Here is a 20077-nt window from a genome sequence, read left to right as displayed (position 1 = left end):
GCTTTAATCAGCGATCACATCATTACAGCAGATTGCAATGTTTCGGAGCCACGCATGACCCCTTCATCAGGCATGTGACACGTGGTCCTGCGTAGCTCCGAAACGTTGCAATCTGCTGTAACAATTTGATTGCTGATTAAGCTTTGGACTTGTTTTGGAGATCCTTGGTGTGCTGGTGACATTTTCTTGCTCTGACTTGACACGCTTCCATGTGTGTATGCAATTTATACGCACGCCCGCACTTGCATATATGTGAAGGTAGCCTTATATGTTACAAAGTATGTACTTTGGGCATGCTTCCAATTCCAAACATACTGTATAAAAATGTTTTCTTAGTGATAGCCTATAATGGTGCTCTACTTTTTGAGTACATGACTACAGGATGATGCGATACACCTGTGCTGTTTACCATGGCCTCCTTATTCAATGGTATATGTGATGTAGGTGTCTAGTGCCACATTTTAGACTACCCTGTTTTGTTAATTTTTTATTTTATAGCCGTCATTTGTGTAGTTACCTGGGAGCTGCTTGTGTGGCCGATGATAGATGACTGACAGAGATAGAACACCCCATTGTCAAGCATATACACCTTGTTTCATGCTTATGTTGACACAAGATGTTTACATGTAAAGGTATACCTGCTCAGGCATCATACCACAGAAAAGACTTTGATGCCTATTGTAGGATCAACATTCTTTGGTTCCCTTCTTGTAAATACAAACCAGCACCATGATTCAATACCTATGTAGAACTCATACAACAGGTTAATCGTACTATGCATCAGCATGGAAGTGGGTAAAAAGGATCTCTCTAGGGTCTCATTTTCATTATTCAATAATAGCCCTTACAGTATCTCACAAAAGTGAATACACACCTCACATTTTTTGTAAATATTTTATTATATCTTTTCATGTGACAACACTGAATAAATGACACTTTGCTTCAATGTAAAGTAGTGAGTATACAGCTTGTATAACAGTGTAAATTTGCTGTCCCCTCAAAATAACTCAAATCTAAACCGCTGGCAACAAAAGTGAATACACCCCTAAGTGAAAATGTCCAAATTGGGCCCAATTAGCCATTTTCCCTCCCCGGTGCCATGTGACTTGTTAGTGTTACAAGGTCTCAGGTGTGAATGGGGAGCAGGTGTGTTAAAATTGGTGTTATCGCTCTCACTCTCTCATACTGGTCACTGGAAGTTCAACATGGTATCTCATGGCAAAGAACTCTTTGAGGATCTGAAAAAAAAAAATTGTTGCTCTACATAAAGATGGCCTAGGCTATAAGAAGATTGCTAAGACCCTCAAACTGATCTGCGGCACGGTGGCCAAGACCATACAGTGGTTTAACAGGACAGGTTCCACTCAGAACAGGCCTCGCCATGATTGACCAAAGAAGTTGAGTGCACATGCTCAGCGTCATATCCAGAGGTTGTCTTTGGCAAATAGATGTATGAATGCTGCCATCATTGCTGCAGAGGTTGAAGGGGTCAGCCTGTCAGTGCTCAGACTATACACCGCACACTGCATCAAAATGGTCTGCATGTCTGTCATCCCACAAGAAAGCCTCTTCTAAAGATGATGCACAAGAAAGCCCGAAAACATTTTGATGAAGACAAGCAGACTAAGGACATACTGGAACCATGTCCTGTGGTCTGATGAGACCAAGATAAACTTATTGGGTTCAGATGGTTTCAAGCGTATGGGGTGGCAACTGGGTGAGGTGTACAAAGACAAGTGTGTCTCTACAGTCAAGCATGGTGGTGGGAGTGTCATGGTCTGGGGCTGCATGAGTGCTGCCGACACTGAGAAGCTACAGTTCATTGAGGGAACCATGAATGCCAACATGTACTGTGACATACTGAAGCAGAACATGATCTCATCTCTTCGTGGACTGGGCCGCAGAGCAGTATTCCAACATAACGACCCCAAACACACCTCCAAGACAACCACTGCCTTGCTAAGGAAGCTGAGGGTAAAGGTGATGGACTGGCCAAGCATGTCTCCAGACCTAAACCCTATTGAGTATCTGTGGTGCAAGGTCTCTAACATCCACCAGCTCCATGGAGGAGTGGAAGAGGACTCCAGTGGCAACCTGTGAAGCTCTGGTGAACTCCATGCCCAAGAGGGTTAAGGCAGTGCTGGAAAATAATGGTGGCCACACAAAATATTGACACTTTGGGCCCAATTTGGACATTTTCACTTAGGGGTGTACTCACTTTTGTTATTTTGAGGGGACAGCAAATTGACACTGTTATACAAGATGTACGCTCACTACTTTACATTGTAGCAAAGTGTCATTTCTTCAGTGTTGTCACATGAAAAGATATAATAAAAAATTTACAAAAATGTGAGGGGTGTATGTATTTGTATCTTATAGTGTATCATAGGCAAGAGTGCCTATGTCTGTTTCTGTAATGCCGTGTACACACGACTGGACTTTTCGACAGCAAAGGTCCGACGGAACAAATCCATAGGACAATTCGATCGTGTGTGGGCTTCATCGGACCTTTTCTGTCGAAAAATCTGACGGACTTTAGAAATAGAACATGTTTCAAATTTTTCCGACGGACTCGGGTCCTATGGAAAAATCCATTTGTCTGTATGCTAGTCCGACGGACAAAAAACGAAGCAAGGGCAGTTATTGGCTACTAGCTATGAACTTCCTTATTCTAGTCTGGTCGTACGTCATCACGTTCGAATCAGTCGGACTTTGGTGTGATCTTGTGTAGGCAAGTCCATTTCGTCGGAACTCCGTCGAAAAGTCCTTCGGAGTTCAGTCCGTCGAAAAGTCTGGTCGTGTGTACACTAACTATCATGAAAATTGATTGAACGTTCACAAAACAAACATTTTTAAACTAAATTCTACTAGTGTACAACTGCTTAGGTCATCAATTATTTACAGAGTTTTTGTGAGTAGTCTTTGGGAGTCTGACCTCCCAAAGTACCAGACAGGCCCTTACAAGAATACTTTTTTTACATTTAGAAGATTGTGTGAATTGCTCCTTTGAACTTCAGTACTTTATAGTACATAAATGTACTACAGTCTCTTAAAGCCCCACTGCAGGATATATTTCACCTCTTGCCCCCTCTCCATATGATCACTGTATTAAAAAAAATCCCTGCCCTTTCACACTGAGGTGCTTCTAAACTGCCAGTAAAACACTGAACGCTTTTGAAGAACTTTTCAGGCGCTTTTGAAGAGCTTTCCATTAATTTAAATGGAGAGGGGCGTTTTTTTTCACCGCCCTGCCAGCGCACTGCCCCAGTGTGAAAGCATTCATTGATTTTAATGGAAATAGGTTTTCGTGAGCTTTTCAAGTTTTTTTAGCTTGAAAGTGCCTGAAAAGCGCCTCAGTGTGAAAGGGGTCTAAATTCCCTTTTTTAGTTACCTTAAACCATGGTCATGTGACACCTCAGCCCGAACTTTCTCTTTTATTTACTTTCTGCTTGGGGCCTCTTTCAAGTGTACACATCAGTGCCCGTATGACGCGGTCACTGCCACGTCATGGGTCCAGGAAAGGGCAACATCATCACAGGGGGCACAGCAGGGGACCAAGATGCAGCCACTGCCACGTCATGGGTCCAGAAAAGGATAACATCATCACAGGGAGCATAGTAGAGGACCAAGACGCAGCCATTGCCATGTCATGGGTCCAGGGTCCAGAAAAGGACATCATCACAGGGGGGCACAGTAGGGGACCACTGACTCAATTTGCACCACTGGACTCATGGTCCCTGTACCAAGAACTGATGGTGGCGAGGAACCTGGAGGGGGGAATTAGGTGAGTATATCTGGCTTCACAAGGTAAGGGTAAAACATTGCTGAGTAGGATCATTAGAGTGAGGTGGGAAGGAGGGATGGTAAAAAATAGTTTTAGTCCGGATTGGGACTCTAAATCATGGTTTCAGGCCAGTTTGCTATTAGCATGTTCCCCACTCTTGATATTACTGGGTTGGCTTGACCAGAGATACTGAATGCTGGAGGGACATACTTAGCATTCAAACAAATCCAGCAAAAAGTCCTAAGTTTGATGGTACTCAGGACTATTTAGGAAATCTGCTGTGTGCACATGTGTGACATTAGGCTGCAAATGTCATCAGGCCAGAGATCAGAGTGGAATAACATCTTACAAAAAGTCGGTACCAGTGTCAGTGCAGTTGGGAAAATCCAGACTGGTCTGACTCACTACAGATTAGCTTTTTCGGAAGTGTATTTTTTTAAATTACCTTTTCCAACAAAACAATGTTGGAAAGAATTATTTGCACTACAGTTCTGCTTTAAGAACATGGACTATATGAGTAGCACAGTAGAAACCTATAAAAGAGTTGATAACAGTTTAAATCAGTTGTACAGGAAATAGCTGTCTGCTGAACTCATAGTTTCACCGTCATTTATGTAGTTAATATGTATTGGTATGTTTCCATACACAGGCACCTGGTGCATGTTACAACTCAAAGGTGTAAATGCGAGTCACACAAAGGAAACCAATAATGCAAGCACTGACACGTCTAAGAGCTCGGGGCAACCTTTTAACAAACAATTCCAATGGATGTGACATCCATAAAAGGCTTTCTTCCAGCCTTCCTCCAACACTCTATTGTAACAGGTAAAATCCAAACATGCAATTTTTTTTTTTTTATAATGATGCCTTTTATGTGCACAAAAAAGTAACTAGATAGTCTAAAATTAAAAATATTAATTATTTCTATGGAAAGTGTGCCCATTCATTGAACAAGATAAAATTCCACATTCCTTGGAAAATTTTTACTGGCAAGAAAAAAATCAACACAGTGTACTATGTTCAGAGGCATGGGAAATGAAATGCATAGTGTACAAACGGCACATGTTTGGGTACATAGTGTATCGCCAAGAGTACAGACGACAATGGTCCAGAGTATGTCATATATATATATATATATATATATATATATATATATATATATATATATATAGCAGAGCATACAAAAAGCAGTGAGTTTTCCAGATTATGGAATGTAACAGAAAAATGTACAGAAGGTTTGCAACTACCCAAATGGTTTATGGATTTTTGAATAGTGAAGGCAAACTTGTACCAGACAGATCTATTGATGGCAAAAAGTCAAAAGCCACAAGTCCTGCTGTCATTCTGCAAAAACTCCTGAGAGCGAAGGTAGAGCAAACACAGGAACTCACTTGCTGGGCTTTAGTTTTAATAGATCTATATGATTTTATAGCTAGGAACTACCCACAGGACAATCAAATTTATAAAAGATAACTGAAACTAATGGGTAGTTTAGCTTACTCCCTCCCACCAATCATAACTGATGTTTTGGGTTCTAGATGCACTGGCCTGTTAAACCTCAGAGCAACTATGCGTATAATATAAATAAATGTGCATATTTTACATTTATGTTTCGTAACATACATGCAGTCTTTTTTTTAATTTAAGGAAAACATACCTGAGCCTGCTTCATACTGATGCGCTGTGGTTTGGCCACAGCGCAGGTGTACGCGTAGGTTTCGTAATTTTACATGCGTTTTTTAGCAGCGGCCCCATAGAGTTCCATTAGGTTATGTGTTTTTTGCAGTATTTTCAGAAATTGCACTATGGGTGCAGCATGTAGGACTTTTGGTGCGCTAAAAATGGAGATGAAACGGATGAAAACCATGGAAAAGCGCACTGCAACCAAACCGCAGTGCATCAGTGTGAACCCGGCTTTAAGCAATTTCAGCATATGTTGAAAAGATGATTTAAAATTAAGCCAATTAAGCTTGGCTCTGTCCCTTTAACCATCCAAGGGTGCCTAAATAATGGACGAATAGCGAAGCTCAGGAGGCAGGAATAATGCTCCGCTTATTACAGAACCAGCTGTGATTTATATATAATCTGTATTTATTACAACGGAACTTGTGTCATTTTTTCAACTTTCCATCTATTAAATCTTCTGCCCTTGTTGTTTTAACTTTGGATAGTAAAACATTTTTTTTCTGCCAATAACTACCTTATACAGCCCACTTCCTGTCTAGGCTTATGACATCATGCACAGCTCTCACTCTCGTGAGAGTTTGCCGGGAAGGGAGGGGGGAGAGTCATACGAGGGCCAATGAGAGCTGAAGAGCTGGAGGTGTGCCTCTGTGTGTGTCTGTGTAAATCCAGGAAGTGAACAGGCAGCAGCTTCAGCTGCCCACAGTTAAAATGGATGCAGCCAGACTCAGTGGGGGGAGATTTCTGCAGCATATTTGGCAAGTACAGAATCACAATATATATAAAATAATATACAAGGTGGTTGGAGGGAAGCTTCAGAATGGCAAAGATGTTTTTATTACAAATTATGTGAGCAGACTGCAGTTCCACTTTAAGTTCACAGTTTTTTTTTATACAGAAAGCAGCGTGGAATTAATACAATAGCAAATTCACAGAGAATGAAACTTTACATTGATATGTTTTATCAGCTGTACATAAAGCTTGGATTGGAATCAAAGTCCCATTTACCGTAAGGATTTATTTATGATTTATGATGATACAACTAGTCATAAGAAAGTGGTGTTTGACAATGCTTGGGAATATATTTTACGAGTTCAGATTTACATAAAACTTAAGCAGCGAATGCCTCTGCTGATAATTTAATCAAATATTCATTTTTAAATTGATTGTGTTTGTGATGAGCCTAATAAATATTAACCAATACCCCTTCCGCAATCATAAGAAAGTAGTGTTTGACAATGCTCGATAATACATTTTACGAGTTAGGATTTAAATCAAACTTAAGCAGCGAATGCTTCTGCCGATCACTTAATCAAATATTCATTTTTAAATTGATCATGTTTGTGATGAGCCTAATATATATTAACCACTACCCTTTCCGCTAACATAAGAAAGTGGTGTATGACAATGCTCGGGAATATGCTTTATAAGTTAAGATTTACATAAAACTTAAGCAGCGAATGCCTCTGCTGATTGTTTAATCAACTATTAATTTTAAATTGACCATGTTTGTGATGAGCCTAATAAATATTAACCACTACCCCTTCTGCTACCCTTTAAATTACTTTAACTGATCTAGAAGAAAGTCCAGCATCAAAAACAACCTTGCTAGTAAAATAGTAATAAAAAAGAAACAATTCTTTGACATACCAGATACAAGAGTGTCTCCGTATTGGGTAACGTGTGTAGGACAGCATTTTCTAGCAGCCCTCTTGTGAAACTCCGTGGGAAAGAGGGAATGATGAATACTAGAAATGTGTTATAGATAATCCATGAGGTGTCCCATGATTAGTTATCCACAATGACTAAATGTCCAAACACTTCCCTTCTTAGATGTCTGCATTATTCGTAGTCTCTGCATAACAACTAAAGAAAAATTATTTCCTTTAAAGTTTTCTCAGTTTGGCTATCGCTTTTGAATGAGCTAACAAAAGTGAAATATCAGTGAAGGAAAGCAGTCGTGTTTTTGGTGAGATCCTTTGGACGCCTCCTGAGAACTGGTGCTGTTAAGAAGCAGAAGGAAGTGACTTGAAGCCTGGGACCAGACCATGTGCCTTGATCTCCATCAGTTGTTCTTTAAACTGTAGCTTTGTTATGATCTACAAATCAGAGACCGGTACAATGCACTTCCTGTCTGTGTGTGTGTATATGTGTGTGCTTGGTAGCTGCTGGTTGGGGCTGTCTATATCCTTTCTACACACCCTCTGGGCTTAAGCTCATTTACACAGAATCCACAGACGTGTCCTCCCCCCTTACTGCTTCTACCCCTCTCCCATTCTGTGTTCTGAAAGCTCTGTTACAACCTGACACACAAAAAAAAAGTCTTGTTCCTTTACGCTACTACTTCTACTGTTTTATCTACACAGTGTTCTTAAAGTGTATCTGCTTTCTTGCTAATCTTTTAGTCTCCCTGTTGTATCCATCCAATGGTCATACCTAGCATGGCCCACCATGTGTCTAGTTTCACTATAATGTCATAAAGCTTGCATACTCCTCTTTCACTTCCTCTGACTTTTTCCAAATCAAAAGAAACTCAAGTCACAAAAACACCAGGATAAAAGAAACTTTTTTTTTTTTTCTTAAATTGATAGTTCTTTTTAGTTGAGCGAAATGAGATTTGCAAATTTGCAATAAAATAGATACCTTGATTTTGTTTGGTCATTTTTTTAAATGAAAAGTTCTGCTGTCACAAACAATGAGCAGGCAGGCTCTTTATTGCAGAAGAGACATGTGATATCTCTTCTGCAATAAAATACACTTACCTGCCTACTCACGGTCTTCTCCAGCATGTAAACTGTGCAGCTTACATCACAGACACAGTTACCATGTGTCAGGATGACTGAGTCCTGGGGTGAATTTCATCCCACGCTGGCCAATGAAGTTGACATCCCACACCTGCCAAATGAAGATGTCGACACTGGCGAGGGAGTTTGAAGGAAAGGTAAGTTTAGCTCGGCTTTAAGAACCTGAAAAATGTCTTGTGTATGGCCAGCATTAGGGTTATGGGGCATGGTAGTGAAATATGTGCTTAGTTTTATTTATTTTTTTATTTTTTATTGTAAAGGCAAACTGTTTATTTTTGAAAAATAACAAATATGTTATACTTACCTGCTCTGTGCAGTGGTTTTGCACAGAGTAGCCCCGATCCTCCTCTTTTGGTGTCCCCGGTGAACGTTCCTGGCTCCTCCCCTCCTCCAAGGGCCCCCACAGCAAGCCACTTGCTATAGTGGCACTTGTGTGTGCTCACTCCCAAACCAGGCTGTGTGTCTATAAGGCGACACTCGCGTGTCCACCTGTTCCCTCCTCACTGGCTGTGTGGCTCCCACTGCTGTGTTTGAGCCAATGAGAAGAGAGAGAGAGCTGGGAGAGCCTTGACACTTGTGCACATTCCTGGATCAAGATCATGCTCAGGTAAGTATTTAGTGGGGCTGAGGGGAGGGGGCTGCTTGCAGATGTTGTTTTTTTTTACCTCAAAGTGGTTGTAAAGGCACAAGGATTTTTACCTTCAGTAAACAACCTTCTGTGTGCAGCAGCATCCCCAGCCCCCCCCCCATACTTACCTGAGCCCCATCTCAATCCAGCAATGTGCACGAGAGCCTCATCTCTCCCAGATCTCTCCCTCCTCATTGGTAGCCATCGGCTCCCACTACTGTCAATCACAGCCAGTGAGCCAATGAGGAGAGAGCGGGGGAGGGGCTGAGACACGATCCATTTGTGAATGGACATACAGAGTAGCAGCTCGGGAGTCCCCATTGCAAGCTGCTTGCTATGGGGGCACTAAGCAGGAGGGATGGGGCCTGGAGTGCCGGCGGGGGACCCAAGAAGAGAAAGATAGGGGCTGCTCTGTGCAAAACTATTGCACAGAGCAGGTAAGTATAACATGTTGTTAATGTTGTTACACAAAAAAAACAAAATCTTTAATATCACTTTGTATGCATAGAATGCATTAAAGCGGAGTTCCACCTAAAAGTGTAACTTCCGCTTATCTGTCCCCCCCCCCGTTCCACATTTGGCACTTTTCAGGGGGTAGGGGGAGAACGGGTACCTGTTTTTGACAGGTACCCTTCCAAGGATGTCTCCAGGCCTAAACCCTATTGAGCATCTGTAGGGCATCCTCAAATGGAAGGTGGAAGGTGGAGGAGCTCAAGGTCTCTAACATCCACCAGCTCCTTCATGTCGTCATGGAGAAGTGGAAGAGGACTCCAGTGGCAACCTGTGAAGCTCTAGTGAACTCCATGTCCAAGGGGGTTAAGGCAGTGCTAGAAAATAATGGTGGCCACACAAAATATTGACACTTTGGGCCCAATTTGAACATTTTTTACTTAGGGGTGTACTCACTTTTGTTGCCAGCGGTTTAGACATTAATGGCTGTGTGTTCAGTTATTTTGAAGGGACAGCAAATTTACACTGTTATACAAGCTGTACACTCACTACTTTACATTGTAGTAAAGTGTAATTTCTTCAGTGTTGTTACATAAAAAGATATAATAAAATATTTAGAAAAATGTGAGGGGTGTACTCACTTTTGTGAGATGCTGTATATCCTATATATTCTAAATTTCATCTCATCACCTGCTTGAGTAACATTTTTTAATCTGCTGTGAATTGCATATATTATTGGCAAGAATAGATATTGGCAAAATTGGCTGCTAGACACTATTTGCACAATATATATAGCATCATGAATTATATGGTCCATAAGGTGGCCAGGCATATGAAAAGCATTTACGTGCCAGATTACATTGTTGATGCCATCTTGGATTGCATGCTGCTTTCATGTCATAATAATCATTCCATAAGAGACTTGGTTATCACCAAAGTCTTCTGTGTATACACAACATCACTGTTTGGTTACCTGTTGAAGTTACACTTTAAAAATCATAGTACAGTGCAGAAAGTCACGTAGACCCCTGAGGAAGTCACGTGGCGTCACGTAACGCGCAGGGCATGACCAGAGCAGACAGTGGACTGGAAGTGATGTGAGAGGCAGCATTGCCTGTGTTTTTATCATTCCGATGATTTTTATGTAAGCGCAAATTTTAAACACTCTACACTATGGGAGGCATTATGTTTGTTTTACCGTAACCTATGGATGTATGAGACCGGCGACATCTTAGAAGGAGCTAAGACCCTCTAGCTAGGCACCTAAGAGGGAGATCAAAGAAGAGGACCCACCCATGGAAGGCTAACCAAACCATATAGCTTAGAACTAGGGTTGCACTGATACCAATACTAGTGTAGCACCCTCTACTTTAGGTAGGTGCTAGAAGTAGGATTTTTGTAAGTGCAGGTAAATTCCGGTTTGTTTTGATCTGTGAGGGCTGGGAGTGGCTCAGAGTAGGCTGGTGACTCAGATAGCATCATCTTTCTGTTACCTCCCTCTGGCTTCTAGAGGACTCTAGAAGAGAGGAGGGAAGAGAGGTGGAGCTTTCTGAGGTGTCTCAGGGAGCCCTTACCAATCCCAACTAGGATTGCCAGGGGCCAGGCCTCCTTGATATACCCAGGGTCAGCCCAGTGGGTTGTCGGGTGGAAGAAGCTGGAGATGGAGCACTAGGTTGTCTGGGCCTTTGAGGCACTCCCCAGTCTGGGGGGGGGATGGGGAGTAGTGACCTTGGGCCTATGGGGGTTCGGGTGCAAATCGGAGCCGATCTGGACAGGAGGCACAGAGAGGAACCGAGAAGGACAACGGGAGCTAGTGTTGCCGGGCAAGTCTCCAGGAGGGATCCACCAGAGTGTAACCAGGAGGGCTGATGAGTGACAGACACAATTGGGAAAGCTGGGGAGGCATGCCGGAGCAGACTGGGAGTGTCTGAGATGGATGTAGAGCCAGCAGGAGAGACTGTGATGTCATGGACAATGGAGTCGGGAAGCTGCAGTCAGGAGGGCTGGCAGGGCCTGAAGAGGACTGACTTTTCTTTCACTATTTGTTGCTACACTAAAGGGGCTTGCGGTCCCTGCCTTGCAAATGGCAGTTGCTAAGGCCTGACAGAGTCAGAGTTGGGCCTACCATGTGCTAGCTGTGCCTGGAACCAAGTATTGTACAGGAGAGAGACAAACAGTGTACAAATCAGTGTTGTGCTAGAGGAGGCTGGAGCTCTAGAAGAGTAAATAGAGGTTCCAACTGAACATCCAATTGATTCTACCATTGATTCTGGGCATCCCATAATTTCCCTTACCCTATCCAAGTTCAAAATCCCTCATTAAAATAAAAAACAAACATACGGACTGTTCATTGTCTCTGATGTAAATGGGAAGTGAATGTCGGGCTGGACCACAATATCCAGCAGCCCCTACGTGGGGTACCGCTACACTAGTATCGGTATCGGTGCTGATATCAAGCATTTGCATGAGTATCAGTACTCGTGCAAATGCTCCAATGCCTGATCCAATACCTGTTGTATTGTCCAGGCATCCTCAAGCTCAGCAGAAGGGCCGGGCAGCCTCACAGGTGATTGGTGCGGCGGTGCGGGCAGTTACAAGCACCGATCTCCCTGTATAGCTTTTCTGACAGCCACTTCTCCTCCTATCCCACCCACGGCTGTCAGGTGCTTTATTGAAAGCTATACAGGGAGATTGGTGTATTTAACTGCCCCCACTGCTGCGTTGATTACCCTGACTGTCCCCCTGTGTCCTCCTCCAGTGTCCTCCTCTCTCTCTCCGGTGTCCTTCTCCCTCTCTCCAGGTCCCCGACTCCCGGTGTCCCAGACCTGTCAGGATGGAGAGTGGAGGAAGGAGTCAGTAAATCTGTCATTTACCGGCTCCTTCCTTTTCTGACTGACTCTGTCCGTTCATACCTGAAACATTGTAACCTGTGTTTACGATGCTTCAGTTTATGAATGGAGAGGAGCCTCTGTCTCCTGTTTATTTATTTTCAGTGCAGCTGAGGCTGCAGAGAAAAGGACTGGGGAATCTGTGTCCTAAGCCCCTTTCCATGTCTAAAAGGGGAAATGTCAGGGGTCTGTTTAGACCCACGATATCTTACCAAAGCCCCCCCAACAGGGCTGATGAAATAAAAAATAAAAAAAGAATTGTAATAAAGAAATAATTAAAGGTTGAATTGTAAAAATAATAAAAAATAAAATAAAATAATAAAACACTGACACTGTCCACTCCCACTCCCCCCCAAAAAAGAAAGCATTGTAAAAAAATAAATAACAAAAAAATATATAAATTGTAAAAAAAAAAATTAAAAAATGTAATTGTAAAGAAAAAATAAAGTAAAGATAAAAAAAACTATTGACACAGTCCACGCCTCATCAGTGCCCATCGGTGCCACCTATCAGTGCTGTATGTTAGTGTCACTGTCACACAACATTAAAAAAAGTATCGGTAATCGGTATCGGCGAGTACTTGAAAAAAACTGTGTCTTACAAAAGTGGTATCGGTGCAGCCCTACTTAAAACCATACTCCATAGGAGAGGGAGGAGGGACTGAGGATAGTAAGGTAAGAGTTCTGTGAGCACTGAGGTGACTGGTCGAAGCACACTGTCTACTACCAGGCCCCCCCCCCCCCACACACACACAAACACACACACATTTAAAGGAGAACAGATCACACAAGTGGATTTTCTTTTTTTTATTGCACTGGGACATTGTTTCTTGGTTACTACTAGCACTTGTTTATATTGGTACACTTGAGATTTATGCTATATGGATTTATTTTATATTTGATGTGTATATTGAATTATCGTTTTGTAGTGTACTTGTCAAATTTACTCACATATGGACTGCGCAGCACCATCTACATTCGAGCCATTGATTTAGTGTGTATGTGTGAACACAATAGGTGTTGCAGCAATCCTTTGGTTTGGAATTTTATTTTGTGTATCACTTCTTTGTTCTTTGTACAAATGCTTTAAACAGTGGAGAACGGACCCTGATACTGGAATCTCGTGAGACTTTACAAGATTTGCAGTACCAGAAATTCACTGAAGCATCGAGGTGTCTGTTTATTAAGCAGTGATAAATTATTACTGCTCAGTACACGGACAGACGGCATGGTAATGCTAATAAAATAAAGAGTCCCCCTACATTATATATATATACACAGTGGGGACGGAAAGTATTCAGACCCCCTTAAATTTTTCACTCTTTGTTATATTGCAGCCATTTGCTAAAATCAAAGTTTATTTTTACAGCTCACAGTGCATGTCAGAGCAAATGAGAATTATGAGGTCAAAGGAACTATCTGAAGAGCTCAGAGACAGAATTGTGGCAAGGCACAGATCTGGCCAAGGTTACAAAAAAATGTCTGCTGCACTTAGGGTTCCTAAGAGCACAGAGGCCTCCATAATCCTTAAATGGAAGATGTTTGGGACGACCAGAACCCTTCCTAGAGCTGGCCATCTGGCCAAACTGAGCTATCGGGGGAGAAGAGCCTTGGTGAGAGAGGTAAAGAAGAACCCAAAGAGCACTGTGGCTGAGCTCCAGAGATGCAGTCGGGAGATGGGAGAAAGTTGTAGAAAGTCAACCATCACTGCAACCCTTCACCAGTCCGCTTATGGCAGAGTGGCCTGACGGAAGCCTCTCCTCAGTGCAAGACACATAAAAGCCCGCATGGAGTTTGCTAAAAAACACCTGAAGGACTCCAAGATGGTGAGAAATAAGATTCTTTGGTCTGATGAGACCAAGATAGAACTTTTTGGCCTTAATTCTAAGCGGTATGCATGGAGAAAACCAGGCACTGCTCATCACCTGTCCAATACAGTCCCAACAGTGAAGCATGGTGATGGCAGCATCATGCTGTGGGGGTGTTTTTCAGCTGCAGGGACAGGACAACTGGTTGCAATCGAGGGAAAGATGAATGCGGCCAAGTACAGGGATATCCTGGACGAAAACCTTCTCCAGAGTGCTCAGGACCTCAGACTGGGCCAAAGGTTTACCTTCCAACAAGACAATGACCCTAAGCACACAGCTAAAATAACAAAGGAGTGGCTTAACAACAACTCTGTGACGGTTCTTGAATGGCCCAGCCAGAGCCCTGGCTTAAACCCAATTGAGCATCTCTGGAGAGACCTAAAAATGGCTGTCCACCAACGTTTACCATCCAACCTGACAGAACTGGAGAGGATCTGCAAGGAGGAATGGCAGAGGATCCCCAAATCCAGGTGTGAAAAACTTGTTGCATCTTTCCCAAAAAGATTCATGGCTGTATTAGATCAAAATGGTGCTTCTACTAAATACTGAGCAAAAGGTCTGAATACTTAGGACCATGTGATATTTCAGTTTTTTTTTCAATAAATCTGCAAAAATGTCAACAATTCTGTGTTTTTCTGTCAATATGGGGTGCTGTGTGTACATTAATGAGGAAAAAAATGAACTTAAATGATTTTAGCAAATGGCTGCAATATAACAAAGAGTGAAAAATTTAAGGGGGTCTGAATACTTTCCGTCCCCACTGTATATACATATAAATATGACAGGAGGACATGGTTACTGTCTTGGGGGGTCTGATCGAGGTAGAAGTTAATAATCTTCCTCCTTCCTCCTCAGTTCCCCCCAGATTTTCTCTTCACTCCCCCTTTTCTCCACTTCTGAGCTGGTGAATCGGGGAGTGTGAATTCTGACACAGATCGCCAGTGAAGCTCTGAGGTCGCAGCTTCATAAACTGTCCGTTTCTGTGTCAGCCAATGAGGATTCTCAGTGTGCGGAGATCATCGGCGTAGAACATGTTCAAACATGTTCTCCCCCGATTATCTGTTTCATAAACCGTTTATAGACTCTGATCAGTGGCGATCTTCGGGATCACCGCTGTTCACAGTTTCATAAATGTACACCTTAACCACTTGAGCTCCGGAAGATTTTACCCCCTTCATGACCAAGCCATATCTTGCTATTCAGCACTGCGCTACTTTAACTGCCAATTGCGCGGTCATGCAATGATGTACCCAAACAAAATTTATATAATTTTTTTTTTTTCATACAAATAGAGCTTTCTTTTGGTGGTATTTGATCACCACTGCATTTTTTTAATTATATAAATGAAAAATAAATTTAAAAAAACAAAAAACAATAATTTTTACTTACTGCTATAAAACATATCCAATACAAAAATAATAAAAAAACAAATTTCTCCATAAATATTGGCCAAAATGTATTCTGCTACATGTCTTTGGCCAAAAAAAATCCCAATAAGTGTATATATATATATATATATATATATATATATATATATATATATATATATATATATATATATACTAGAATTTATATATATATATAATATATATTATTTTATACTAGTAATGGTGACAATCTGTGATTTATAATGGAACTGGGATAGTGTGGTAGCCAATTTGACACTAACTGACACTTTGTGGGAACTGGCTAACTGCCAGTGACATCCCCAGTGACACTAATACAGTGATCAGTGCTAAAAATATACAGTGTCACTGTATTAATGACACTAGCTGGGAAAGGGTTAACATCTATGGGCAATCAAAGGGTTAACTGTGTGCCTAAAAAGTGTTAATGTGTGTACTGTGTGCTGCTTTTTACTAAACATCGATTTGTTTCTTTTCCCTGCAAAGCAAGGTAAAGAAACAAGGCAATAGTTCCCTCTGCATAGAGCCCTGTGTTGTTTATCAACATAGGGCTCTAGGTTGTGATTGGACACAGCCAATCAGCAGGTCCTGGCCATGAATCATTGACCAGGATCTGTTGACAAACTCCTGCTGTGTCAAATCACAGGCGAGTAGGCGGGTGGGGTTTTATATTTCTATTTTTGAATAATTTGTTTATTGGTATGTTAATGTGTTATGGATCAATAACGTAATAAATTATTAATTTTTAGTGCAGCGTCAAATTTTGGACAGATGGCCTTAAAGTCTCATCATGCGCACTTGGTACAATGCAGAATTCATAGTTGACTTGATGACTGCAAGCTGCACAGGCCTTAATGCAGCTATGCAACCTCCCAAGTCATTGTATAGTTTGTCATATGACTAGTAAAAACTCTCAAGGGGCCTTCGGGTAGGAATTGACACATGCTGATCTTAGGAGCTCTGCTACCAACCAACACACAATCCTGGCAATAATCCTCCATATCTTGGCATCTGTATACTTCAGCTGAACCCTCTCCTTACCCACCAACACTCCTGGACCTACCAGAGATGGCAAAGGTCATCTGGAGTCACATAGCAGCAGTCTCAGGACTTTCAGAGGTCTACATTTAAGGTAAATAACATGCCTAAAATATGTTAAATGCACATATAATATGCACATATAGCAGCAATCCTCTTTGGTAAATGGGAGCTATACGCTCCATTTTCTACGCTGTGTCTGTGCCAGACATGGTATAGAAAGCAGGAGTGCTGAAGCTGCTTGTTCTGGTTCCCTCGGCCTGCCCTTGCCCCCCTACTAAGCTGAGAGTGACAGAGAGCAAGACTGTTAACCCTGCATTTGCTGGAGTTAACAGCCAGGTATATAGGCAGGGAAAGGAGCCTTCCTTGCCCACTTGTAGGCTCTACCTGTTTACCGTGTTTGCTGCACAGGTAGAGGGACATGTGAGCTGTCTGCCAGGTTACCGACAGACTAAACAAAATTACAGCTTTTTGGTAAAGCCCATCATTCTGTTTTTAAGAAAAAGAAATGAGGCCTTTAAAGAAAAGAATACAGTCCCTACAGTCAAACATGGTGGCAGGTCACAGATGTTTTGGGCTTGATTTGCTGCTTCAGGCACTGGATGTCTTGACTGTGTGCATGGCATTGTGAAATATGAAGACTACCAAAGAATTCTGGGGTGCAATGTAGGGCCCAGTGTCAGAAACTTGGGTCTCCATCGGAGGTCATGGGTCCTACAGCAAGACAATGACCCAAAGCACACGTTAAAAAGCACCCAGAAATGGTTTAAGACAAAGGGCTGGAGAGTGCTGAACTGGCCAACAATGAGTCCAGATCTAAATCGCATAGAGCACCTGTGGAGAGATCTCAAAACAGCAGTTGGGAAAATGAACCCTTCCAATCTGAGGTACCTGGAGCAGTTGGCGAAATAGTGGTCCAAAATTCCAGTAGAGAGGTGTAACAAACTCATTGATGGTTACAGGAAGATATTGATTTCAGTTATTTTTTCCAAGGGGTGTGCTACCAAATATTAAATTGAGGGTGCCAATAATTTTGTCCAGTCTTTTTTTGGAGTCTTGTGTGTAATGTGTCCAATTTGGCTTTTTGTTTCTCCACTTTTTTGTGTCATACCAATACAAACAAAATAAATAAACACGGGAATGCCTAAATATTTGTATATTTTCTGTCCGAAGTGGTGCATTATCTGACAGTAATGCAGGGGTGCTAATATTTTTGGCCATGCCTGTGCTTGCAAATGTGTGCAAACAAAACCCTCTGCTTTAACGTGACTTACTAGATGGGATCAATTTGTTTTTTTTGCAGGCTGGCTGGTAAGTGTGCTGGGAAATCTTTTGTTTGTTTGTGACATGCATTGCCCATCCATGTACACTTTACTGCAAAGGCTAGTTATAGGTTGGGGCAGTTGGCACTTTTTTGTAAACTGCAAAATAACTATTTTTTCATAATGCAGCTGTAAGTCAGCTGCTGCTCAGGAGTGGGAGACTTTACTGGCGCTGGCCATTAATATTTGGTAGCTTGGCTGGATGTCAAACTTTAAAACGCAGCTTGCATGATTGATAAAGCCTTATCATTCCATGAAATCAGACGGGCTGACATCAGGCATGGTATTTTGGAACAATGCACAAAGCACGTTACAGATTCCTAAGTATGTCATTACTGAGTCAGAACAGGGGATGATGTTCTGTAAAAGGTCAATTAATGGTGTGCATAATGTGGAATGTGCGTGGTGTTTTCTGACCCTGCAAAAGCCAACCCATCACAACAATTTGTAAAACAAAAAATTACCAAATTTTAATTGGCCAAAAAGTTAATTACAATTATAAATGCCTGAAAATTGCATAGAAATATATTCATTCAGGAACAAAAGGAAGTTCAAGTTTAGTTAGTTAAAAAAATAATAAATTAGTAAAAAAATTAGAATTTTGACTTGAAAACAAATTTTAGCCAGCATGAAAAGAAAGTAAAACACCTTATATGTTGTATGTCTCTCCTGTTATAATACTAGTATTATAGTACTATAACAGGAGAGACATACAACATATAAGGTGTTTTACTTTCTTTTCATGCTGGCTAAAATTTGTTTTCAAGTCAAAATTCTAATTTTTTTACTAATTTATTATTTTTTTAACTAACTAAACTTGAACTTCCTTTTGTTCCTGAATGAATATATTTTTATGCAATTTTCAAGCATTTATAATTGTAATTAACTTTTTGGCCATTTAAAATGTATAATTGGTAATTTTTGCATCTTAACAGACCAACCTTTTTCTGTGCTATAATGAATGAAAAGTCATAATCCCCCCCATCTGTGGACCATAAGATCAAAATACCGTTACAATGCTGATAGTTAGTGGTTAATAAAGAAATTTTGTACTATTTAAAATGGGTTACACATGGGGTATGGGGTATGGTGTCTACAAATGATGGGAAAGATTTATGGCATTTTTTTTTTTTTTTACTAGTAATGGCGGTGATTTGTGATTTTTAGCGGTACTGCAACATTGCAACGGACAGATTGGAGACTTTTGACACTTTTTTGGGACCATTGGCATTTAAACAGCAATCAGTGCTATAAAAATGCACTGATTACTGTGTAAATATCATTGGCAGGGAAGGGGTTAACATTAGGGGGCGATCAAGGGGTTAATTGTGTGTTCCTTCAGTATGTTCTAACTGTGTGGGGATAGGATTGACTAGGAGAGGAGACATATCGTTTTTCCTACTTAGTAGGAACAAACTATATGGCTCCTCTTCCCTGACAGCACAGGGATTTGTGTGTTTACACACACAAATTCCTGTGCTGGCGCTCATACACGAGATCGCACGTGGCCGGTGGTGATCGTGTCGCCCAGCCGGCCATGTGCATTGGGTCCCCCGCCATGCAGCGGGTGGGCACACCCTCTGGTGGCCACTAAAGGGATGAACGTACCCATGCGTACCCATACGTACCCATTTCGCCCAGGGGAGCCATTCTGCCACAGTATATCTGCATGAGCCAGTCGGTAACCGGTTAAACATCGACTATTTTTAATTCATATGCTGCTTTGTTTTTTTGTTTTTTTAGTTTTTTTTTTACATATCTTCAGTTACTTCCTGGTTTCTAGTTTAGGCAAATGAAGTCATACATTCCAGGAGTCTCTAGGAGTAGTTTTCTCAGCACCCTCAGCACCTCCTGCCTACATGCCTGAACTAAGGACAGATGGATTCCAGGAAGTAAATGCTATATGAATCATCTGCCCTTACTCAAGGTGGACACAGCCAGAGATGCTAGGGGTTGTTTTTCAGGGTCCATGCACACTGGACTTAAAAAACGTTGCTTCTACAGGAGTTTTGCATACCTCCCAACCGTCCCAGATTGCCCGTGAAACTCCTGCCTTGGGAGGTCTGCCCTGCGTCCCGGGCACCTTCATTCTGGGACAATACAATGTCCCGGGATTGCCCTTTGGGACGATCTGATGCCCCCTTAAAATTCCTCACTGCCTGGCGTACGGCTGGCCGAGACCTGCTTTATTATTAACCCCCAGGCGC

The 20077-nt window shown here is 41.8% G+C and overlaps 1 protein-coding gene and 1 long non-coding RNA gene across 3 annotated transcripts in view; one reads left to right on the top strand and one right to left on the bottom strand.

Moving 5' to 3' along the window:
- Positions 1-20077, bottom strand: part of PDE4C (phosphodiesterase 4C) — a 319542-nt gene that overhangs the window by 199942 nt on the left and 99523 nt on the right. Inside the window, exon 1 of one of the 2 annotated variants that reach the window (XM_073599458.1) lies at positions 7118-8035. The exons of the other annotated variant lie outside the window; for it this stretch is intronic. Coding sequence (XP_073455559.1) covers positions 7118-7164 — 47 coding nt within the window. The 5' untranslated portion in view covers positions 7165-8035. Of the gene's footprint in view, positions 1-7117; positions 8036-20077 lie in introns of those variants that run through there. 2 annotated transcript variants of the gene reach the window in all.
- LOC141108174 (uncharacterized) lies at positions 4469-7624 on the top strand. The gene is made up of 3 exons (XR_012236018.1): positions 4469-4609; positions 6366-6476; positions 7360-7624. It is a non-coding gene; the product is annotated as an uncharacterized lncRNA (long non-coding RNA).

This window comes from Aquarana catesbeiana, linkage group LG01, assembly GCF_042186555.1.
Source record: "Aquarana catesbeiana isolate 2022-GZ linkage group LG01, ASM4218655v1, whole genome shotgun sequence".
NCBI lineage: Eukaryota > Metazoa > Chordata > Amphibia > Anura > Ranidae > Aquarana > Aquarana catesbeiana.
Note: the sequence above shows the minus strand (reverse complement) of the source record. Positions and strands in the feature narration are given on the sequence as shown.